We start from the raw sequence: 25,644 nt of genomic DNA on the forward strand, positions 1-25,644 counted from the left end.
TCTGCAAATATAGTATTCTCTGGGTGAAGTGATATTGCTAAGTTATGATATGTCCAGTACTGTGTTTGAATACCAATACAGCCAGCCACATGCACACATACACGTGTGCCAAGAGGGTGTGTTGTATTAATTTTAATTATTTTTTTTTAGTCGTGATACTTCAATTTTTCTTTCCTTCCTAGAGAATTCAAAGTACTTTTTAAAGGACTTAATTTCTGTGTAATAAAGCTTATGGGCAAACACTCAATAAATGCAAAATAAGGAATGCAGTCATGGTTCTAAAAACGTTTCACATTCTTCAAACTGATGCCAGTTGTATGCATTGACAGTAATCCTGTCTAATCCTCTCCACATGTATTATCTTTGTACACCTGCTTTCATTGTCTCATATATCAGTTTTTTATACTTAGAACCACAATATACAAGAGGGTAAAGCAACAGAACAAAATACACATGCACACACAGTGTGTTATGTTACAATTTTGCATTGTAGACATAAAACGTATTTGTAGATTTTGGTGCTTAGAGTCAACGTCTTTCATTAAGATATTTTTACTACTTTTTTTTAACCCCGCTGGTGTATGTCTGTGTCTGTCTTTCTTGGCAGATTAACTGAAGCACATAGAACAGCTGTAAAAGTCATTAGGAGAATGCAGTATTTTGTAGCCAGAAGAAAATTTCAGGTAAGCAGCAGCACCATTAACCATAAGTACAATTTGTAAGCTTAAGTATATGACATTAAAAGTGCTCTGAGGGTGAACTTGTCTTTGTGCATGCAGTTGTAACAAGTCTAAGGTACTGTTTAGGCTCTCGGTCTCATACTTAGCCTATGTGGATTTTTTCATAGTGTGGGCAAAACTATCAACTATCCATGGGTGTAGTATGATACGAAAACCTTCTGAATTTATGAGTCAGCACAGTTATTTTTCACTTCTCTTTTTTACTGCATTTGTTTTGTTGGGGTTCTGGTTGGTTGGTTGTTTTACTATATTGACCAATATAAACTACTTACCCATCTACTAGAAGAAGTGAAAGGAAAGACTCTGTTGGAGCACCTGCTAAAATACTGTTACTGTCTATACTGACCATCTAATGACTGGTTAGAGAATGTTCAACTAATTGCGTGCTATGTATGGTTGACAGATCAATAGACCTTACTGATGAATACCATGCTGTGTAAAGTTGCTTTCACATTTGTGGCCCACATTTCCAAATTTTTTCCCACAATGGGACATCATAGAGAGGCCATATTTTATAAAATTGTGGAGCATCTGCCCTCTGGAAATTTGCTGTCTTTACGAGATCTTAAGTTAAATTTCTCAATCAGGTTACAAAGTGCTCAAACTAAATGTGCTGTACTGGAAAGGGTCTCTCATTTTGCCTGTTTACTAAGGCCCATTATGATAAAACTTGTTTGGAATGTGGTTCTGGTATCATCATTCTCATCACCCATGTGCTGGTGATGCCATGGAAATGAATAATTAACTTCTGGCCTGATTTTCAAAGCCCCTGTTATTTCCACCTGAAGGTTCATGCTTTTTTGTCCAAGAGGGTCCACTGCAAGTTAATCAACTTTCATAATCCTTTTGAAGAGGTTTTAAAAAGATAAAGTAAGAACCTAAATTTCAAGCAAGTTTGATTAGAGTTGAGCACTTAATTGCAAGGGATAGAAGTCTGAGATAAGCTCACAGCACTCAAAAGACTCTGAATTAGGGTAGACAGAATAGCACATACATTTCCCAAGCTCATGTAGAAATGTATCTGCAGATGACCTTACCTTATGAAAGAAGACTAGGAAAAGTCTGTTTAACTCAGCAAACAAGAGGAGAGCAGGATTATATTGTAAATACATCAGAGAGAGAAACACTATGGGAAATCTAAAAAAAAAAAAAAAGAAAGAAAGAAAATTAAGGACACTGTTCCTGGAAAATAAAATCAGTATACAAATGAGTTGGTATAAAAATGAGGATATTTCAAACCACCAGAGACCTAATGTTCTGGAGCTGGCAGCTAATAGCAGTCATGCCAAACCTTAAAAACTGAACTTGATTGGTCTATGGGGAGGATTCTGTGAGTTGGTTTTAGTGATAGGGAGGAAGAAGGAGCAATTACCTTATATTTTTTTCTTTCTTAGGGCTGTGAAATATAGCTTATAGGACTCCCCATGCTGATTAGATTTTGGAAGTTCAAAGCCGGGTGATATTATTTTGAGTTTTGCATTAGGAGCTCTAAGCACGCTGGATGTAGAATGCTTGAGCCCAAGTGGCCAGGATTTGGGATTATAGACAGAATGAAAGTTAAAGAAGTTCTTCAAGTTCTGCATTTACCACACCTCCTTGGGAGCCCATTACCTCCCACCTTAAGTTCTATTGTACTAGCATTTCCTAATAAAAACATCACAAGAGATTGTGCCAAAGTCTGGCAGGACATAAGATGCTCAGATCTAAAGCTTTATGGGAAAAGAGGAAAGAAAAACGGTGAAAGTTGGAAGGATATTTATACTGTGCTTTAGAGAGGACTCAGGCAGACTGCAGTGTACAGTACTTTGCAAGTATAGGATTCAGAGCTGATGATTTGGTGAAAGGGATAACAGATAGAGGACTTCTTTTGAGGGAGAAAAGAAATTTCATTGGGAATGAGCAGAATTAATTATGCACATAGTAGCCATGGGGGAGAGGGGAGGGAGGTGGGGAAAAATCCCCAGCACATCTAGGCTCTGCGCCATGCATCGTGTTTAAATAGAGAGTGTCCAAAGGAAAGGACAGAGGATTTAGCCAAAATGCTCTCAAAGCACCCCCGCTAGTCAATCTAAAGAGTGATACTGGCACTGTTTCTCTGGGTGAAGACAATAGGCTGCTTTTCTGGCCAGAAATAGTGATGTGTCAGCGTCTGCAAAATGTGAAGCTGGGGAAAGCAAAAAAAAAAAAAGGGCGATAAACTGAAAGCTGAAACCTCCCTCCCCCGCAAAGTCTCTCTTCTCACAAATGCACATAGATGTACACACACGCTACCAAAGCCATGAGCTCTTCTGAAAGTAATAATGCAGGTAAGTGCTGACGGCTGAGCGCAAGGAAGTCATTTTATCACGAAGAGCTTTTGCTTCTTCATTCATTTCACAGGATTTGTTTCCGTTCCAGTTCCATGCTTTCATTTGAAATTTCTAGGATCCTGTGGCCGCCTTCCAAGCATGACTCCAGCACATACTGTAGGTGTTCAATGCATGTGTGCAGTGGTGCATGCTAATGGCTCTGGCTGAAGCTGTGACAGAGTGGAAACAGACAACAAGATGACTAATGAGCTGTTTTCAGTAATTTCCAATTACTAGATTTGCAGTTTACCTTTCGGTTTTTTCTTCTTTTCTTGAGTCAGAGCCAAAAAGCACACATCTTGCCCCACATTTCCCATAAGGGTTGGTATGGCTCTGAACATGCTGGTATTTTTGAAAAGACATCATTTGCATTTGTTCCAACACACACACACACATTATTTTTACTTGATAAAATTTTACCAGGCTGCGCTTTTTATAATCACATCGCTTTATGCAAATTCTTTAGACTTGTTTCAAAATTCTGCCTTAGTAGTTATAGCAAGAAACCAGAGCTTGGCAGAAGCATCTAGATTCTCATTAGAACAGGAATAAAGCTGGGCAGATGGAGGTTTTTTAGCTCTCTTGCATTTTTTATCTGTCCTTTTTTATTTATTTGAATTGCACCTTTTTTTCTGACCTCGTAGGTATCATTAAAGACAAAGAAGCGCAAACAAAATCTACATGCAGCAGTCTTCAGACTTAGGCAAAGCATCTGTCCTCCCAGTTACTTAAGCAATAATATTTCTGTCACCAGACATCTTTAGTCTTTAGAGGCATTTGATTCTGGGTCCAAGTGTTATGAATTGGGCCTGTCTCTGTGGTTCAGTCCTCTGACATTATGATTAACATATGGTTTTGGAATGAGCCAAGAGATATTGCACATAATAGTCTTAGATAAATTATATATCTTGGGTTTGTGTTTTTTTAAATAGTCTGTGAAGGTCTAATATTTTTCTAAGTATGAAATAACATGAAGACATGACTCTAGCTGACAGTAATGGGAATCATTTGGCTCCATCTCCACAAAAAATATACACTCCTACAATGCCTACATATTTTTTTTCGTTGCAACAACCGTTGCAAAATGGCAAGCAAATAACCTCTGGAAGAGAAAACATAGAATGAAGGCCTGCCTGAAACAAAAATCAAATTTAAGCTATATTTACCTTTCAATCTCACGTATGATTCCTTTCACAGCAAGCTCGGAAACCGTATGATGTACGCGATGTGATTGAACAGTACTCACAAGGACACCTCAATATGATGGTTCGGATAAAAGAACTTCAAAGAAGGTAGGCCCTGTCTACCTCATGAAATATTTGATTTCTCTGGTGCCAGCTGGCTTTAGGAGAGATGTGTACTTAATGAACAGTAATTGTCCAAAATTGCAAGCACAACAGGGAGCACAATATCTAGAGGATTTAACTTGGAGTCATTTTTAACCCTTTTTATGATCAAGTTTACAACTATCCCTTATCCTCCTCTCCTCCTCCTCCTCCAAGTGAAATTAAAAGAAATTATGGTACATGCTGTGAAGTTTGTAGTATGAAATGCGCTTTTCTGCCCTCTTCTTAGAAAAGGAAAACTTTTCAAATAATGATTTACCTTTCTGTCCCCTCTCTGTGGTTCTCCACAACTGAGAGAAATCTGGTTCACTTGTGCTCCTCTCTGTCTGGAACTTTTCCCTGCCCACATTCCTCTATGCACATGCTTTCTCCGAGTTTGGGGATAGCAGCTGAAATATTTTGCCACAAAACTATTCTCTTCTGTTTCAGCACAAAGTGCTTTTCTCTTTACAAATTAACACTGTGGACTGGGATACCAGACTGAACTGCTATGGTGCTTAAATGAAATGAGAAAAGAAAAAAATCCTATTGAATAGAATCTACTGTGTCAACATATATAGATATTAAATGCGCCTGCATGAGATTCAAGGAATAGTTGCAAATGATATTAAGAAGCTATTCTGTTTATATAGTCTTTGTTATTAGATTACATATGACACAGGAAAACTATGTTTTAGTTACAACGTGAAAGTCTAAGAAATAAAATATTAGTACTCATGAAAATAACAATAATAATATGGTTTGATTTTGGAAAAAATCTCTAAAGAACTAAATTGCTGACTGTATGTGCAGAAAATCATGCTAGTCTCATGTTTTTGCTTGCTTTGTTTTAGGTTTAAAGCTAATGTAAATTCTCATGTAAATTATGCTCCTATTCTTTTCCTAGCAACGGAGTTTAGGTTGCCTGGTAATTGCACTGCTGGTAATTCTGTTTGCTTTTCAGATTGGACCATTCCTTGGGAAAGCCAGGCCTTTTCCTCCCAGGTATAGTGACTACATTTTATGAAAAATTATTAGCTTCATAACTTTGTGAAAATACCCATGGCTACAGTAATATGGATTTATAATCCAGCCAATTATGCATTAATATATAATTCTGTTAATAAGCCCTGGAACAACTGTGGAAAGATAAATACGTTCCGTTCAGGTGGCAGCGGAGTAAATGGAAACTAATAATAAATGTTAAAAATGTGTATCAGTGCATGATGAGTTGGAAACATACTGCTGGAAATATTTCCACAAAAATATTCTTTTTAAACTTTTTGTGCTGGGCTTAGGATACATGTTGGTTCCACTTAAAAAGATTTCTTCCTTTCTGAACAACCTATGGATTTCAGTTTTGGAAAGCTCAAAGGAATATCAAGGGTATCATTCAGGAAGAACTGGGGTAGCCTTGAAAGCTAGAGTGATAGAAGTGGTACGAAATTCAATCATAAAAAATGCAAGATCAGGCATGGGGAAACTAATAATAAAAAAAAATCTCCTACATGCTTATACTGGTGAACTATCTGGCATGTCTGAGAAAAAGAAAGGCCTAGTCTGCTAATTAATTGTAAGCAAATGCCAACTGAGTGTAAGAAAATGCTGTGATACAGCCATGAAAAAATTAGTCTGATCCTAGGATCAGGAGAGGGGTTTTCAAGACATACAGGGACATATACATGTCTTTGCACACGACTCAGGTAAGGCCTTATGTGGCACATTGTGTAAGAATTTCATTCCACGTCTGTAGGAAAGACTAACTGCAACAAAAATAGGGAAGAAATAGTAGGATGACTAGGGAAAAGGAGAACCTATTCTTTTAGTGTGGAACAGAAATTTGCTCTTTTTAACCTAGCAAAACAAAGGGCTGGCAAGGGTTGTCTCTTAATTCTGCAAGGGGAGTAATTACCTATGAGGCAGAAGAAATTTGTAAGGGAAAGGACAGTGCAAGCAGAAGAACAAACATTTGGGAACTGGCCATAAATACATTTAAGCTGCAAATGTATGGCCAGGAGGGAAGGCTCTGGCCATGCACAGTGGTGAGACTCTGGGAAAACCTTATGGTAGGAATCATGGAGATCAGAAACCTGAGTGCTTTTATGTGAAGGACTGAAAGAAGTGTTTATTTTTTATTGCAAGAGATTAACTTCAAATTTCCAGAGGCCCCGTCTCATTCTCTGTCCCTACAAGCTCAAAAGTGACTTAGGAAATGAAGTCCCATATACCCAAGTGACTTTGAGCACTCATGGGCATGAGTGTAACTGAGAGTGCAAAAGTTATCCCAGAGCCTTTAAAAAATGCTATATTATCAGTGGTTAAAATGGTTTATACTATCAGAACGAGGAACATCTCTCAAAACACATTTTTAACATCTGATTGTTGCAGAAGACTCAGTAGTACAATCCTCTTTCCCTGTAGCTGGGATGGTTTTGCCCATAGGAAAATAATCCATCAGCTTGAATACATCTATAAATATTTATGCTTGGGAATTCATTCCACAGTGTGCAAGCTAAATTTATGGAAAAACTTTGCTTACCTCCAAGAATGTATTATTTTATTTCAAATGTAACATTGCCAAATTAGAACTGTAATTTGTGCTGGGAAAGACTAGTGTTAAGAGGCACTTTTTACGAAACAGCTTCTTGTTTCAGAGGTGAGGAATAATTAGAAACGTTGGCTGCAAAGCAGCTAATTGTGAAATAATGTTCTGAGACATTTGGGAAGCTGAAGATGTTCAGGAAGTTTAGTCTTACCAAAACTTAGGTCAAAAGGGTCATAGTAACAAGTGGGAGGATCTTAGGTGGGTCTGTGGATTTGAACAAGTGTTCGAAGCGTTCAAGTGTTGAAAAGAGTCTAAAGTACTGAGGAAGAGCCATGGGGTTGTGTCCACGATTGATTCACACCTGGGCAACTCATATGCAAAGCCTGCACTAGAACACTGGGCAACAGAAGCAATGGGAACGATCTACCTGTAGGCCTGAGGCTACACAGCAACTTGCTGTACCAGCCACGTCCTGGAGCGATAGCCTGCACGGACAGCCCCAGAGGATTAAGGGCAGGGGGAGTTCAAATCAAAATCTGCCACGTGTTTTTTATCATTTTTTATCAAAAATTCTTGCTTTGCCTTAATATGTGGGAAAAAACCCACTGGCTTCCAGAGGTAAGATAAATTGGTTTAGGCTCATCTTCAGAGTTCATGATGGATATAGTCTTACTGTGGAGAGCATCGTAGGACTTCAGAGCTATTTGGCAAAGACACAGTCTGTGCTCTGGAGAAGATTATGGCATCTATGTCCATGCAACTAGCTTCCCTTGTTAGTCTTTTCTTGCAACATTACTGCTGAATAGCTGCTTTGAGACAGGTCTCGGATGCAAAAGCGTGGCAGCCCTGCAAAGAATGCTGTCTGCCTCCACAGCATGCCAACTCTACAGAGTCATACCTCTTGCAAAGACATATGTCTCTGCCCTCAAATGGACTGAATAAATGCTGACAGGGAAAGGTAAAATGGTTGTTTGGGATGCAAAACCTGGTAAGCTCAGTTATGGGTTTGCAAGACCAAAACCAAAAGTTATTTGATCTAGTAGTTATTTTATCTAAACCCTCCACAAATCCAAAAGTAAGATAAGTGGTTCCAGATAAATGGTCTGCAGAACTAAAGCTAGGGTTAGTTTATGATTAATCCCAGTATTAACCAACCCGCCAATAATCAAGTGATGAACAGTGATGAGCGGTTACAGCATTGGTCTGTTTTGGGTGGAAACAGACTCTTGCACTCTCCTCCTCCTCTGGAAGAAGAGTTCTTCCTGAGTTTTCCTCAGGCTTATTCTACATTAAAAATGTATTTTCAATATGATATTTTTCCAGTTCAAAGGCATTGCTAAAAACCTCATTTGTAAACAATATGGGTGTTTCCTCCAGACTGTGTTATTTTTCTATTGATGGCAAGCAAAAGAGAAATGGGAATGCAAAGAAAATTAAACTGCCAAGGAGAAAAACATGAGAAGAATTTTCCTTTCCAGCTCCTTTTTTTTCCTGTTTTATTATACTCCCATTCAAAGAATCTTAAGGTCTGATTCCAAGCCCGTTGAAATGAATGGAGTCTTTCCAGTGACCTCAGTGAGTTTTGGATCAGGCTGTTACTGAAACCCTGTTGTCAACTTTGATAATATTATATGAAGTAATTGCAGTGTGTCTATACTATTATTACCTTTCAAAAGTGAATGATGTCATAAAAGATCCAGAATCTGAATTCACTGGAAGCAATTACTGTTATTTTTCAAGTTAGTTTCTCAAAGATAAAAAGCACTAAAAGCTGTGTTAAAACAAGATAAGGATACAAGAACAGAATAAAAGCCGTGCTGGGTCAGACCAGTCCTGACTCCGACGGAGCCAAAAGCAAGGTGCTTTGGGAAATGTATAAAAAAAGGGCACGCATAAGCCTCTAGCCTTCCTGTAAGCTTTCAGCCATTTGCAGATCAGAGACTTCCTGACATGGTTTCTGTGTATTTAGTAGTCCTGACTGGTTTGTCCTCAACAAGCTCGCTTAGTTTCCTCTGTAAACTTTTAATATCTGCGGTACTTTGTGACAAGAATTTTCGTGATTTAAGTTTCACATACACGTATGTGAGGAATCCTCCCTTTTTGCTTGTTTTGGTCTTGGCATCTACTAGCTTGCTTTGAAATTTCTAATATCAGGAGTGGATTTAAAAGCATTAAGATAATTAATAAATTTTCCAAAGACTTGGATCCCATTTTTATGAGTATACCAAGAAGACTGAGTCTTAGTTTCATTGAAAGCCCATCTCAGTGTTCCAGGTAATGCAATTTTGTAAGATGAAACAAAGATTCCCGTAATAGTAAGCAAACCCCTTAATAATTGAAAGTGTTGATATAGAGGCAAAGTACATGTTAATAAAACTTATTGAATTAACAAAGCAGACACTTATTTAATGATACAAATAAGAAGAGTGTAATACTTGACCTTCACTACACATGATGGAGTTAATTGCTTTTGAATGCAATTTTTGAGACTTACTATAGCTTTTCAGGGGCAAAGGTGAACTATAATGCCAAGGTAAAACAAAAGATCCAGTGTTTGGGTTCAGAAAAGTAAGCAAAAGGCTGATGTTTATCTGCAGTTCATCTGAACCTCTTGGGTCTGCATAACACAGGTGGGAATCCCTGGAGAAAAAGGCTTTCTTGTAAAATTTTGACAGTTCCATTGTTTGCCTTTTTTTCCATTAAATGCCACCTAAGCTTTCTGATGCTATTTCCTTCCCAGCTGTTAAGAAGAAAATGTGTTGCGATCTCTTTTAAAGCATAATAAATACACTTAGTTTAATTTTTATCTTTTTAAGTCAATATTTGAAATAAGAGATACCCGTATTTCTTCAGGAGCTGATTTATTCCACCCCTCCTGGAGACAAAATCCATGGGAACTTGGTCAAAAATAAAACTTTGGACATTTTCTGTAGCTGTCAGCTGTTCACAATCTTGTCTCTGAAAGTTCATTTCATTACTGGGGTTGATCTACCTGAATGCAAAGAGCCAGCAGAAATATCACATATATCCTACTTTGATGGCTTGGAAACTGCAGCTAATTTACTGTTCATCCAAGTCCTCCAAAGAGTGTTGAATTGCATTCTTAATAAAAAGAAATAACAAAGCTTGCATTTCATTTTGTATTTGGTATATTAATTGTTTTATACATGGTATAATGATAGTGTGTCTAAATGCTGCCATCAGTACCTGCTGGAGGAAGGGCAGAAGTGTGATGTACTTCATACCAGATTCAGTGTATATGGCTTCTCTCTAATAAATTGATTATATTGTTCCTCGTGAACCACTTGAGCAAATATGTCATCTCAGAGGCTGGATAAACGAAGCAAGTAGGCAGACAGACCTTTTGTTTAGGTCTGTTTTATTTGTTGAAGGGTGATTGCACATCTTTAACCTGGCAAGTTACTCACTGCAGCTGTATTTTTGCACCTTGAAAAAGCTAGAAATTTCTACTTTCAGCATAAACTGTTGAACCTTCATCATGGAACAGTTAGCTTTGTGATAAAGTTTTCTGTGTTGTAGTAGAGCCTTCTAAACTAAAATATTTTGGTAGTTTACTTTTTAAATTTTCTTTAAGCTGTCCAAGGGAAATCACAAGTGCCTGATCTAGGACTATGTCTTACTTCTTTTTAATTTCTTCTACCTATCAGCTGTAAAAGGCTCTGGCTGACAAGAGAAGAGACTCAAGTCAAAAGTCATGATGCCTAAGGCAACTTTGTTATTTGCTGTTTTATGGATCCAGGGCTTAAAAGGGCAATCCTGACTTGCATTTTCAGAAGCACACCTGGTTTATAAACCTAAGAATCTAGATCTTGCCATAAGCTCATCGCAGTTTTCCCTACATAGAGCTTTTACAGAACTGGAACAAATACAGATCCAGAAGGCTGTAGTTGCATTGAGTTAGACAAAAGAAGGTAGTGGTATCTCTTGCACTACCCTGCTTTCTGTAGTCCTACTACTGAACTTGATAAAATTTGCCAAGGTTTTGAGATGTCTTTAGCAATCTGGAGTATCCTAGGTGTCATAATGCCCAAATTCCTCATTTTCTGCTTAAGAAAAGTTGATGGCTTTCAGATAAATTTTAAAATTTTTTAGTTAGCTCCCTTCTAGCTGTATACACCACAGAAGTAAAAATCAAGGAAGGACTCTTACTCTGTAAAAGCAGAGTAGATCATTTCCAGCTTTTATCATTTTCAGACCATCTGTCTGCAATTCATTCACTGTCCTAATGCTCCCCATCGGTAATTTTTTTAACCAAACTAAAAAATCTATTTTCTTAAAAGTTTGGTCTATTCTGATAAGATGGACCACACTAATTGAGTAAAAATTTAAGATTATTGGGCTGTCCCTCATTTGATTTGCTCTTTTACTCATTTCAGATGGTAATTGCTGGTTTTTGTTAAAGAAAACAAACTTGAATAACAAGTAATATGTCATTTTATCATGTGCTTCCATTAGGGGGAAGAGTTTTGGTTTTGCAACTGGTGTGGGGAATACTTGAAAATTTTTAATTTTTTTTTTTACAAGAGGCATCTCTTATTCACTAGAAAAAGAGATGGGCCAGCTTTGTGAAAATATTGGGAAATAAATACAGGATCGTGTTGTTTTGAAAGTAGTACAGTAAGTATACTCAGGAGGGCAAAGACTTTCAGGGAAGAAATTTATTTATTAATAAAGATGAGAAATGGACTAGATGACCCAAGAACTATTCAGTTTCCTGAAGTATAATGCCTATTGCTTATATACTACTGTTTTGTCTGAGTCAAGTCTAAGTATATAAAATGATGCGTTTGTATCATACCAACCATGTGATACAAGCTTGTTTCAAGATACTTATTTTTTTCTTCTGAGCTAAAATTTGTCCATATGTATTTTCATCCAGTTATAAATAATGGTGCCTCCTTTCATGATGATCATGCACATTTCCTTTGTGTCTGTGCCTCTAACATATATGTACAAAGTCACCGGACTGCTTAGCTGATCTGTCTGTTTTGTTGCAGACCAACGCAAAGAACAGGCAAAAGTCAATACTAAAAGAAAGTTATTTTGGATTGCAAAGCAAAGAATGTAAAATTAAGACATTTCAGATTTATAGTAAGCCATGCAGTGTTTTCAACTATGTAAAAGCAAATAATCTAATGTAGGAAGTCTAAAATCACATATCTTGAAAAGACTCGAGAGAGGAAGCATAAACATGAGATAGAAATCAAATGTACTAGAGCAATGTTATCTGAACTTCTGCCCACACTTCTTACCACAATGCTCTGCACATTGTATACACACCCCATTTACTTACTTTTAAAGATGGTCTTTATTAGAGGAAAATGCTTGTAAATTAGAGCTGAATGCTGATTTAAATGGAGGCTAATAAGAAATGGGAAAGACTGCAGCCTTTTGTGACTTACACAGCCTGCCTGCCAGTAAAGGGGTGGACATGACATGTATGTCATGCATGTATATCATTCTTTTCACTTCATCTGATAGCAGTGCCACATGCCACAAAATAGCTTCTTAGGGCTTATCTGCTTCCTCTCGTCTTGTTTTCTGTTCCGCACCATATTTGAGAATAGGAAACATTATTAACTTGATTTGGTTGTTTTGGGATGTGTTGGTGATTACATGAAGGATGTAATTAGAGCTGGTGAGGAAATTATTGTGTTTTGATTTTTTTTAAAAAAATAAGCTTATTGGAACATTTCTTCAGGTTTAGGGGGCTTTTTGGTTTTAGACCTAAACAAAAACATTACCTACCCACTGCTGTTCAAATTGCATCCCACTTTAGAAATCCTTAAAGGCATGTTTTTTCTGGTATATGCTTTGAAAGATGTTAAGTGTCTATCGATTTACTAACTAGAAAGTAGACTGCAGAGTCAATTATTTCATTTTAGGCAGAGGTGAATATACATAGATAAACTTGAGCCTCAGCCACTTACATTTTAAGAGCTTTCTGCAGTTGTGAACTAATGAATGAGGAACAGCACACATGTAGGAACCAAGCTGTTGTTTATTTTCTGTCCCCACACAGGGTCCTTCAACAATCTTTGAGTTTTCTCTCCTTATGGTATTTATTCCTGTGGGTTCTCTGATGAAACGCTTCTTTTTAATGCCTGTGCAGAGCTGCCAAGGGTCCAAGACATTTTTAATATTGGAGGTGGTCTGTAGAGGAGAAGGAAAGCAAGAAGGGTACCATGCCGGCATTGCTTTTTGCTAAAGTCTTCCTCTAAGGTTGTGGTGCATACAGTACAAGTTCCTTGAGATGAACTTTGGTGCAAATATATCACTAAACATATCACATTCATTGTACCATTCACTGAGAAATGCCAGAATGTGAGTTCCCTGCAGAACGAGCACACATAGAGGCAGTTGCGGTGGGTGCTGATGCACTGTAAATGCACGTCTCGGCCTGCCTTCTAGTAAGCCCTTCACATAGTGCTCATGCCCTAAGCAAAACGGACTTAAATAGCTTTAAAAACCAAAGCTCAGCCACTCATAAAAGTGATTTATGGAACAAACAAGGAGTAATGACGCCAGCATGGTATTGGAGATATAGTTTAGTAGAGAAAAATGTGTCGAACTTCCATTGATATAGGCTTCCATATTACTTCAGTATTGGGGGGTGGTTTTTTCCCTATGAATATTTTCTCCCAGCTCAGAATATATGTGGTTTTGTGCTTCATTCCCTGTGAAATAACACTCCCAAACTATGGCATTCCTTTGCAATTGGCCATGTGAACACAAAGAATAGACCCCACTTTACACCGTTTTCAATCTTGGCTCCCAATCCCACCATCTGCAGTGTGCGAGTAAAACAAATTGCATAATTGGGCTTTAATAACCAGGTCTTATGAAGACTGGGAGGGAAAATGAGACTAGAGATGCAAGGGCTTTTCCCAGTGTCACTCATTTGCAGAGAGGAGATAGGTCTCTGCCACTCCAGCCCTTGAACCCCTGGGTAGTGCTGCCTCCTACATCTACAACCTCAGTTGAAAACTCTTCTGATTTCTTTATGTATAGAAAGTATACATTGTTCACATCAATGATATTTAAAATAGGGGGTATACCTAGGGAGCGTGCCTATTCCATCTAACTACATGCAGTTAACTGGGATAATTAAGCAAGGAATCAAGTTACCTCAGACACTATCTGTAGTCCTTCATGTCCACAGACTACCTCTACCAAGGTCCGGGTTGCCCTTTAGACCAACTTAATCTTGTCAGTTAGACAAACTAATTCCCTTCTCTCCAACAACACTCTTTCACTTCCGTACACCATGAAGAAATTCTTTCTTGTTGTGTTCCTGTGATTTATACTAGCCTACTATTACCAGCTTCTTTTTTGCTTTAAATACCATAAATATAATTCTTAGTTTGAGTTTATTCTCCACCTAATGAATGTCCCATTTTTATTCTTCTTTATTTAGAAAAAGGGGTAGACAAAGGATACTACACTGTAGGAGCCAGACTGATCCGGCTAGAGGATAAGGTAAGTGCATGAAAGCTTTTATTTTTTTTTTTCTGAGTAATGATATCTGATCTACAGACGTGTAAGATAGTATCTTGGCATGATTTACTTTAGAATTACAAGGCACCATAATAAAGAATAATATCCTAATTTTTGTAAGGGAGTTGATGAAGTATCATGTGCATGTTGTTCAACATTAACCACTTACCTGCCATACAGCTTTGGTTCTTAATTTTAAAAGTGACTACTTTCATGTTGAAGCCAAATCACACATCTTGTGGATAAGTACTGTGAACTGACAAGGTGTTTGTCATACAAGAATTAGTGAGTTAAACAGAGAGGCTAGTATCAGGAGTCTTTGTAAATAGCAACAGTTGATCTCTCAGTTAATAATCTTGAGGTTCTTTAATGTTTACTGCATTTTTCCCCCTGTCCAGTTATCTTTGCATCAGTTCTGACCCTCCCCCATGGTCTTCTCTCCAAGCATATGTTCACCTTTGTTATTAATTAGAGTTACTTAGAAGTATGCCTAAAGGCCAAAGCTCAGTGAAGCTCTATTGTTTTAGACCTATTCCAAACATCCTCAAGAGCTTTTCCCACTCAAGTGATAACAAAAATACAAGTTTACTTAAAACTAGGAATCTATTTCTCTAATAGTTTTTAGGTCAGCTCTCTTACCTACCTCTGAAAACCGGTGTCCCTAGAACAGTGTGCTGTCTGTGGACAGTAGCAACGCGGTAGCTTTGTTATGTGGTATGGTGTAACAGCTGAGACAAAAGGCCATTTGAATTTAACAACATATCCATTGCCTATTTGTATCCTTGTCTTACTCAAATTTGTCATGCAAATTTTCTTTTTACTTTTCTCTGGGGAAGTGGGGAGAGATGGAAAGAGGAAGGATACTTTTCGTTATTCTTAAGAAGAGCTGTGCATCTTGCCAAAAAGCAGAAATTGAAATTAAACAAATACAATTCCTCCCTCTCCTGCCCAATATAATGATCATTGCTAGGACAATATTGGAAATATGTGATGCTGCGATGTCAATGGACAGATTTTCTTTGACTTTTAGCTTTCTTGGATAGTGTCAGAGAATCAGCTTCACAGATAAAGACAAATTATCCAAGTTAACTTTTAAAGTGGACTGGTCCCTTGTGCGGACACACTCATTCAAAGTGAAAATGGCTTTTGTTCAGATTACCTTAATTCACTTTAAAAGAGTTATATTGCTTTCTAGCCTCTGTATATTCTGTAAATTCACACCACTAGCTCATTTAGATTTCTTGACTATATATGAAGAAACTTGCAATACAGATTAGAAAATTTAGCAGTAAAAGTATCTGTGCTAACAGTTAGATTACTTTGTGTGAGAAATAGTGCTAGTATTGTAAATACTTCTGGAAGCAGTTGTTCATGGTCTCCTGACTGCTTCGTGTTTATGAAGAAGAGAGGTCAGAAAGTTATTAACGTGTCTGGCATTGATCCAGCTTTAGCACAGTATGCTGTGGATTTGATAACTTTTTATTTCAAAGCCTTAAGTAGAGTACTGCAGTGGTATCTTGCTGTTAGAAGAGCAATGTTACAGGACATGCCAGTGTATGCAGTAAATGCTGTAGTGAATGACCTCTGTTGCAGATACCTGCTTATGCTCTGCCTTTACAGCTTAAACCTGCTAGAAAACTGAACTCTAGCTGATTCAAAAAAGTTATAATTTTCATCAATGCTGCTTCGATGTAAATGCTTGGAGATGATGAAGCCTGAAGCCACATGGTTTCACCTTCTCATGTTAAATGTCTATTGTAAGCATGTGGTAACCAGTCTGTAGCAGGGATTCACAACAATGTTCTCGGAACAACAGTCATGCAAGTTAAAAGAAACACAATGGTATAGCCATCTTAACTTCATTTAAGCATGATCTAAATATCGTTGGCACAAGCTCAAACCATTAGTGTGGGCAAGACCTAGCTGCTATTTTGTTTGAAGACTTAAACTTCAGTGCTTTAACTGACCACATATTGTATGGGAACTGGTGATTTCTATCTCCCTATTTATTGCTCTGGAGAAAACAAATAAAAGGGAATAAAAATATGTCAAGATATTTTCATAAGATGACTCTATGAAAGACATTCGGTCATCGCAGCTTCCTTTTTGCTCTCAGACTAAACTACAAATGTAAAATAAAATGCCAGAGTCTGATGGAACCCAGGGTATTTGTTATTTCAGTACAAAATAACCTTCTTTCAGGTGTACAGGGCTTCATTCTCGTATTCCTGCAAAGTAAGTAGACACAGTGCACAAAACTGGCAAACTTTTGTTGTGTTGGTTTGCTTGGGGTTTTGGTGGTGTGGGTTTGTTTGGGGGGATTTTTTTTTTGTATTTGCATCTTCTTGGCACATTAGGCTAAAATACATGTGTTTACATAGTGAAAACAAAGTTAAGCTTCCCAGATATCTCTATTTTAATGGGACAATAGAAACGACCGCATCCTGCTGTCAAACAGCTTCCCCTAAACTATTTTCCCATGTCTCACGGGCTCTCCTTCTTTAATAGTTCACTGTGTAGTAGCTGCTATGTGCCCAAATGTGAAACAATATTGGAGTCAGGAAGGACAAGCTGGGTTTCAACCTCTGAGGAGAATAAATGAAGCAAGGGCATGTCTGACATCAGGCTCCAGCTGGTGGTGAAAAATGATCTCCCCCTTGGAACTAGAAAACCTTTGGGATCAGCCTCTTCCCCCTGGAGAAATTATTTTAACATTCAGTCACCCAGTATAGTCATGGCAGCCTCCCAACCAAGTGACACATCTGATAAAATGACACATTTTTGGACAAGGGCCAGTTGGTGTAGACTGATAAAAATGCAGCGCGGATTTGAATGTTTCATCTGCTTAAAAATCTGTATCAATAAGCTATTAGTACACCTCTAGCCCAGACTGATCTTTCCCACCAGCATTTTCCAGTTCATCTGTTTTAGTTGTTTCTCTGAAAGGGAATCGGAGTGTAATTCGCCCATTCAGAGCTGTGTGTTGTTCTGTATAAAGCCATAATTACTCTTTTTATAAATTTTGAGAGAGAGAGAGGGAGAAGCATAGATTTCTGATGGTTAAGATGAACTCCATTCCCTTGAGAGTTTTGCTACTATTTGAGTTAAAATGTGGGCTTTGCTGTGTAGAAGGGCATAAGCACAGATCTCTGAAGTGGTTGCTTAGTGATAGATAAAAGCTTTGAGGAAAAATGTTTCAAAGATTCAAAGATAACAGCCTTCCATTCATGTGGCACGAGTAGCATTGTCTGCAGCCTCTCTTTTGTGACCATCCGGGCTCCGTATGTAAGTTTAAGGTAACGAGGAAGAGGTAAGAAGAAGGTTGTGTAGGATGAAGCACCATGCGAGTCCAGCATAAAGCAGCGTTGAAAATCTCCTTGGATCACTTTGCTTTTAAGCGTCGCAAAGCTGACTAGAAAGGGATAAAATTTATGGTGGCAGTTTCCAGACAATATGTAAAACCTTTTTTGGCAACATCAGTGCTGCGTAAGGCTTTACTCCTCTCATTAGCATGGCATGTTGCATAGTGCAAGTTTACCCATAACACTTTTCAACCTGTTTTTCCCTGAGTAGGGTATAAAAATCCTATTTTGTTGTGGTCAGCATAATAACCTAGTGTGGTTCTTTTCATGAAAACACTGAGATGTTTAGAGAAAGAATGGGGCTTCTTTCCCAACACGTGATGTATGCCATTTGGCCGACCTTTTCTTTAGTTCGATGGCAGGGTTTAATTTTAAATTGTGGTATGTAGCCATTGACAGATTCTTTTGAAATGTATTAAGGGGGAGATTGGTTCCAAGATGATGTTCTAGAGCTGGCGTTAGTTTCTTTTCAAAATTGTAAACTAATGCTTCTTTATGATGAAATGAGTATTCTTTCTTTTTCTTTTCTTTTCAAAATTAGAAACAAAAATCGTGGTGTGCTCTGTCAAACTGCACGGCAACCTATAAATAAAAACAGGAGAGAAAAGAATCTACAAATGAAAGGTTAGAAGGGACAGCTGTGTTGTCTTTGAAAAAGAAATCTATTAGGTATTTTTATAATTATATGGCAGTCTTCTTTATGTGGTATTTACAGTTATGATTTACGTCCATATTACCATAACTATTTCCATACTTATAGACAACATGTGATAATGCTGGGAGCCAAAAGCAACCATTTGGTAGCATTTAAAAAATGCAGGAACACTAAGAGAAAACAGGGCAGTAAAGCAGAACCCTTCTGAGCTTTATCCATCTGAGTAATGTGAGCCAGAACAAAAGTGTCATCCAACATAAACAAATGTAGAGGTTGGATTGTGGTGGTAAACTCTCTCTTTACCAATTAAAACACTCATTTTAAAATTGGGAGCTAAAAAGATGGGCTCAGAGAAGAGTGATATTTCCCTACCATCTTAGTCCTCCTGGATAACAATGGGGAGATGGATGTTAGTGAATCTGACTCCTGCTGTGATTACATCAGGAGTCATTAAATAGTAAATTATTTATCATGACAGTGCCTGCAAGCACCACCATAGTGAAGGCCCTGCTAGAATTTCCATTATAAACCCCTAATTTGTGGGTGGGGTGATAGGCATAACTGAATTACATTTTTAAAAAAAGAAAAAAAAAAAAGGGAAAAGCTGAAAACTGGTGCACAATGAGTCAGTTGCAAAATGACTGTGCTACATTTTTGAGGTTTCAAGAATGTGTCTGAAATAAACCCAACAAATGCATTTGTTAACAAAAACATATTTTGGCACTAAGGTGTTTGTGGGTTGTTTGCCCCCCGTTCCTTAAAGATTGAGTCATTCCATAATATAAAGCTTTTCAGAAGGCTTTTTGCAAATGGACGTGATGTGATTTTTGTTAGCTACTAAAACAGGCTGATAGTTCTTAAAAGTAGCTATCTGAGTTGCACCGCTGTTCCTTCTTGTAAATAGAAAATACATCTCATCCTGGCCCTCTACGAACAGTGCTGACTTTTGGAGTGTCTTTTCCCAACACAAATGTGAGTCGATAATTAACATAGCTAATGTAACTTGCAGTTATTAGTATATCTCATGTGAGGAAGGTGTATTGCTTGTTGTACGTGTTCTTGGAGCATGCCATGTTCAGTTCAAGGAGATGGACAGGAGGTTCACAGGCAGAGATGCTGTGAACAGGTATTTGGAACGGGATGCCAGTAAACACAGTCAAAGGCTGATCTCGTTTACTCCAGACCAGTCCAGCACAAATCCATTGATTCTGCACCATACCCATGAATTCATTAGATTTCTATTTTTAAGCTGTTGTTTAATTTAAAAAAAAAAAAAAAAGCCTGATGCTTCAAGCCAAATTGTGCTTCCATTTATGCCAGTGGAGTTACTCAGGATTTACGCAGGTGTAAATTGCAGCAAATTTCTTACATGGCTTTAAACAAGATTCCAGCTCATGTCTTCACATCCTGCTCAACAGGAGCGAATTGACAGAGACGAGGTGAAAGCAGAAACGGGGACTCAAAAAGTTCAGAAGTAATCTGAGTGCAATCATGTTTTTCATCTATTATGTCTAAGTGAATCTTTGTGCTATGCTGGGGATTTAAGGTGCCATAGAACTGAAGTTGTGCACGCATTCTTGTACTGAAATGTCAAGACAAGTGTTTAATCTGAAAACCAAGTAATGCTGATTTAACAGCTTAGATCTCAGCTGCACAGCTTTTCTACTTTGCTACCTGACTTCTCGATGCAGAGAGCAACTATCGCAGCCTGGACTTCTTTTGACTATCTGGGATGGTTCTACGCTTCTCAGATAAAGCTTGTTTAATATGGTTGAGCAGGAAAGGCTGGTTTTGAGGTGCCTGGTTGTTATGGTAATGTCTGAAGGATCAGGCAAAAATAAGAGCTAACTCTGATATGCCTTTCAAGCAAAAGGAAAGAAGTGATAGCTCCTATATTCTGAAGCATATCTGAAAGAATCCTGCCTGAATTCTTCCCTGATGGTTCTTGTTATGGAGCCTTATCTTATGTAGTACTTGGTAGCACCCTCCTATTATTAAGGTTGTACACCACTTTCCATTATAGAGCTCTATTTTCAGTTGCTTACATCTTTGCCAAACTTTAGCCATCTGGGCTGAAATTCTTCAAGGCAGATGTCTGCCTCAGGCTGAGATTTTTTTGAAAATTTATATGTCAGTGTGGGTCACCCTTTCTATATCACAGTAACCTGACCCACTGTGAAGATTCTCCCAAAAGTAAACATAAAAACGTTGATGGAAAACACTTGAGCTTCTTCTAAATTTGAGCAAGAAAATTGGACAGAAATGGAATATTATCTGCCAGTCTTGAGACCCAGAGGCCTGATCCAAAACGTAGTGAACTCAGCAGGAGGCTTTCACGTGGATCAGGCCCTGATTTTTAATGGGTGAGGGAGCAAAGAGTTTCGCATAGGGAATGTTTGCCAGGACGCAATTCACCACCATAAATCAAATGTTAAATAATTCCAAAGCCCAATAAATGAGCGTGCAGATGACAGTGTCTGCTCCCCAGTGATTGCACTGACTGTTGATTAGGATCCAGCTTGAATAGTTTGATCTCATTTATAGCAGTCTCAAGGATTGCTGTGATTAGGGGATTGGTGCAATCTACTTGCTTTTCTGCTCTCTTGGCTGAAACTATTGTGGTGGAACCAAAACCATGCAGCAAACGCTGCCCGTGACACCCTGGAGCGTGCTGGGGTCGGGGCAGGCAGGGGCTCACAGCAATACGCTGCGTAGCAGCCTGAAAGCAGTTTGCAGCTACCTTACGTTTGATAAGAAACAAGGAGAGTCGCTTGCAGAAGGTGCACTACTCTAGAGTAACCCTCCTTGAGGAGAGCATGCGGATTAACGGCGAATACCAAGGAAGATAGAAACAGCAGTGATTTAGGGCTGCTGGTAAATAACGGAGCCTTTGGGGAAGGGAATCTTTCATGGGCTGTTACAATGTTGGAAATCTAATCCGTATCGATGCGCCGGGGCTGTTTAACCTGCAGGGAAAAGATCCTGGAAATAGCAGCGTCGACCACAAAGGCTGCGGTTGAGGGAGCCTGTCCGTCTCTTCCTGTTCTCCCCCAAAACCTTCCCAGCATCACAATTGGTTTTAACCGAAATTGAGAAAGGGGTCATGAGCTTAGAGATGTTGATTTCCTGTAAGTTTCAGAGAAAATAAGTGCCTGGGTAGAGGACAGACACTCTGTTAATCCCCCTGCTCCCAGAAGAAAAAACTGCAGTGTGCACGTGGTTCTTCTCAGGTGCCAGAGAGTCCGGCCACAAATGTATAGGAAACAAAGCTCTGTTAGTTCTGTTGCTTATGAAGCAATTTATTTACTACTGCTGGGTGAAAAAATACATTTTTACCTTAAGAGTATTTTGGAGATCTTGACAATTTTTTTTGCTAATAAGTCAAATCTTCCCACAGCGAGCTTTGACCTGAACTTCCAAAGAATAACAGAAATCAGATCAGCTATAAGTACTGTGCTTCTACCTTTTATAATTTTTAATAGGTCATTCTAAATTAACATAAAGTTCTAAATGATCGGTCATCCTGGTCCCCAAAACAAAATGCCTTTATTTAGCAAAGTGAAAATGGAGTATATCAGCAATTATTCTATCCTGTTCAAATTAAAAAAAAATTAAAAGTTATAAATTCATTAAACCTGCCTTTTCTTATGAACAGCTTTTCAAAAAATTGTTGGTTTCAGATGGAAATGAATTTCATCTGAAGAGTTTTTATGACCTCCAATTGTTACTGATGTTAAACAATTTAATTTAGAAAGCTATTTTTAAAAATAGATTTTGTAGCTGTTCTTAGTTGGTTATGGCTGTATGCTGCAAGTGCTGCCTTCCCTACAGACAAGTGGGGAATTTTCCTTTGGAATGTTTCTCCATCTGAAAATGACAATTGTTTTTTTAATGGAACATTTTTTGAAAAGGTGTCACATTCTATGGAACTGTATTTTAAATCGTATACTGAAAGAAAGTGTTTCCAATTTTCCACTTCAGAGCAACTTTCTGAAAATCAGAATTGGGGTGTGAAATACTCTGATGTTTCTGAGCATTACAGTTGACCGATTTATTTCTAATTCATTTGTTTAAGATTGTTATTATTTCATTCTGGTTTTGAATGAAAGGCATTCCAGCATCATGAAGAATCCACAGAGAGCAGAGAAATTTTGCTATAGAAAAAGAGCAGTTTTCCTCTACTACTCCATACTTCAGGATTACTGTGGTTATTTCACCTACCACATTTTTCAGATCAGTAGTTTAAAGGGCAGTTTTAATATTATTTGAATGCCATGTAATATTGACCTCTAATTCCTCTTAATCAGGGGAAGTACACTGGAAAAACCCAGATTTACATGATTCAGATGGTTACCAGACTAGCAGTTGGATTTATGTTTCATGCAAGAACTGTGATGCTGAGTCAGAGCAAACATCTGCTTAGTCCTGGAGCTATTCTATTGTTGCTGATGGCCGGTATCGGATCCTAAGGGATGGACTAGAAGAATAGACTGAGTCTAAATTGCTATAACTAGTCTCTGGGTGTTTGCAGTGGATTATATATAATAAGCAGTATGAAGAATACTGCTGTACAAGGCAAGTTGCAGGACGACACTGCTCAGTAAAAGAAAAAAAAAAGAAAGAAAAAACCCCACCAAGATACACTGGAGTCCTGTGGCGACCTGCCCTCACATGTTGGCTGTATCTAGCGAAGAAAATTTTCACTCAACAGTAAATTCATATAAAGGATTTCATATAAAGGCTTATGAGGTAAGGGAGAGAGATATAAAATGTCAAGAAACCAAGAAACTCTTTTCTCGCTATATTTACCACCAGGTTGTTATTTGCAACACATAGCTTTAAATTTTATGTAGCAGGAAAATAGTGAGCAGATCAGTAATACATAGTCACTTCTACAACATAATTACTTTTCCTACTAGTAAATAATGTTGATAAATTATATTCATATTTTTCTTGTTGAGAAGGTTGGCTTTGATTTCTGTGCTGTGTTCTGCGGTGTTTCAGTAAAACACGTTAGTCAACGTGTCTGTTACACACTGCAGTCCTTCGAGACCAGGAGAAGGAGACTGGGTTCTGCGTCTGAGGCGGTGAGGTGGTGCAGAGTACCTCAGATCTCTCCTGATCACGTAGGTACAGTGCTTAGTTTATCACAAACTTGGTCCTCGAGTGTGTTTTTATGCAATGTCAGAATACAATTAAATAGTACTCAATCACTAAGCAGTTTATCTAGGGATTTATTCATGGTCTCATAATTGAAGAACTGTGCTTTTTTCATTATCAGCAAGTGGTCTTCTGCAGGTTAAAATGGCTTGGTGTGGAATGGTTATGACTGTGAACAGACCGAAAGAAAGGGAGCGCGGTCTGTCTGCTGGCTCATGCGCCGGGCTCCGGGTTCAGAAACCCGAGGTGCTCTGCTGGAGAACCTCAGCCCACCTCCAGACAAGACATAGCCTCCCCGTCTGTAAAACAATACTTGGCTACTTCAGCTACTGTAAGGTACTGAGATACTATCATGCAGGGAGAGTTATAAATACTTTAACTAGAAGTAGGTCTCGCAGCACCTAGAGGTATTCCTCATAGCCTCAAACACTGCCTTCTGCAGAGTGCAATGCCCTTCTGTGGGCTGAACGATCCTAAACATCTCTTCTTTAATCTTTCTTTGAACTTAACGTGCCTGTCTCTGCCCATGAAGTAAACTATCTGCTGTCACATCAGGCCACAGACAGTGTTCTCAATTCTGTAGTTGTGGTGCCATAAAATATCCCGGGATCGCAGGGTCCTTCAGCCTGGAGGGGACCTCAGGAGGTTGTTTAGTTGCTGCAGCAGCCCACCTTAGCTACTGTGGGGCTAGCGCGCTTCTCTAGTAATATTGTGTAGCATGTAGATGAAGAAATAATCACTAAAAATGTGCTGGCAGGCTTTGCTCCTGTGTAAGGGGCATCATTAAGTACCGAATTGGCAAGTCTGTGTTTCTGAGACCTGCAGCCCACAGCTGAAGTGCACATACGGAACGTGGCAGTGTCTTGGGCCTCAGAGTTTTCAAATGCTGACAACTAGAAGCACTGAAAATTCTGTCGTATTTTCTCTTCTGAAAAATGCTAACGAAAATAGGAGGCTATAACTGACACAAAAAGAACTGTTTTTTCTAAGAGGTGAAGCATATAGCAATGGCATGTAGAGCAAGTTTAACAGGTATGGAAAGCGGCCAAAACAATGTCATTTAAAATGTGGGCTTGTACAGGCCATGCTGTTGCTGCCAGGTCAGGTTAAACATCTGATCAGATCTCCATCTGGATTCAGGATCTGGCTCACACAGCTTCCCTACCTCTTCTGGAGTGAGATTGCAGGCTCTCAGCTCTGCAATAATATCACAAGCGTCCTACTACTCTGCGTGTTTCTTAAGGCTTCAGTACCTGGAGACATGCACTTATGTGAGAATTCTTAAAATTGTTTGTTTCTAGTCCTCGCTGTGGAGATACACATGAAAAGCAGAAATCCCGAAGCCTCAAAACTCAAAATATATAGTGTGTATTTAAAATGTTAGGCTTTTTAAGACAGTCTAGTTACACTGATTGTAAATAGCTCTAGCAGACACTGATTTATATGGCTCCACACCATCCAGGGGAGGCAGAAAAGCCAGCTGAAAGGCCACATAAATGCTTAAAACTAGAGCAACCTGGCCTCTCTGCCATCATAAGTACATTGCCAGCTGCGCTGCAGTTAGGAAGTTTAAAATTTGGTCAGGTATCTCCTGAGCAGCAGGCACTGCTGTGAGGACATACCCTAGGAGGCAGCAGAAGCCCACGTTCTCTCGCAGCAACTCAAAACACACCAACCGCCTTTAGATTTCCTACTCTGCCTTGCCATGAGCTGCCTATTAATGTTAGTTTTGTTACTGCCTTTCGAGGTGCTTAGCGGCTGTGGCCTTTACATGCTGTGCACGACTTGTCACCGTATGTATCTGGAGAGTTTCTAAAGCTGCAGGAGGCAAGTCTTCTCACCTATGAAAGGCTAAACCTGTAACCTACAACAAGATTGAGTGGGTGCCATGCAAAGAGCATTAACATCTTTGTGCAGTGTTCAGTTTGCCTCAGTATTTGCAGTCAAACAGAAGAAAAAAGCTGTTTTCTCTACTCTTGTTTCAAATATCT

General features: G+C 38.6%; 1 protein-coding gene across 14 annotated transcripts in view; it reads left to right on the plus strand.

The window, feature by feature from the left end:
• Nucleotides 1–25,644, plus strand: part of LOC142042141 (potassium voltage-gated channel subfamily KQT member 1-like) — a 515,171-nt gene that overhangs the window by 286,130 nt on the left and 203,397 nt on the right. For all 14 annotated transcript variants that reach the window (XM_075051709.1, XM_075051710.1, XM_075051699.1 and 11 more), the window contains 4 exons: nucleotides 608–683; nucleotides 4,286–4,380; nucleotides 5,378–5,418; nucleotides 14,397–14,458. In XM_075051709.1, the coding sequence (XP_074907810.1) occupies nucleotides 608–683; nucleotides 4,286–4,380; nucleotides 5,378–5,418; nucleotides 14,397–14,458 (274 nt within the window). The remainder of the gene's footprint in view (nucleotides 1–607; nucleotides 684–4,285; nucleotides 4,381–5,377; nucleotides 5,419–14,396; nucleotides 14,459–25,644) is intronic.

The sequence above is a fragment of the Buteo buteo genome, chromosome 19 (genome assembly GCF_964188355.1).
Source record: "Buteo buteo chromosome 19, bButBut1.hap1.1, whole genome shotgun sequence".
Lineage (NCBI taxonomy): Eukaryota > Metazoa > Chordata > Aves > Accipitriformes > Accipitridae > Buteo > Buteo buteo.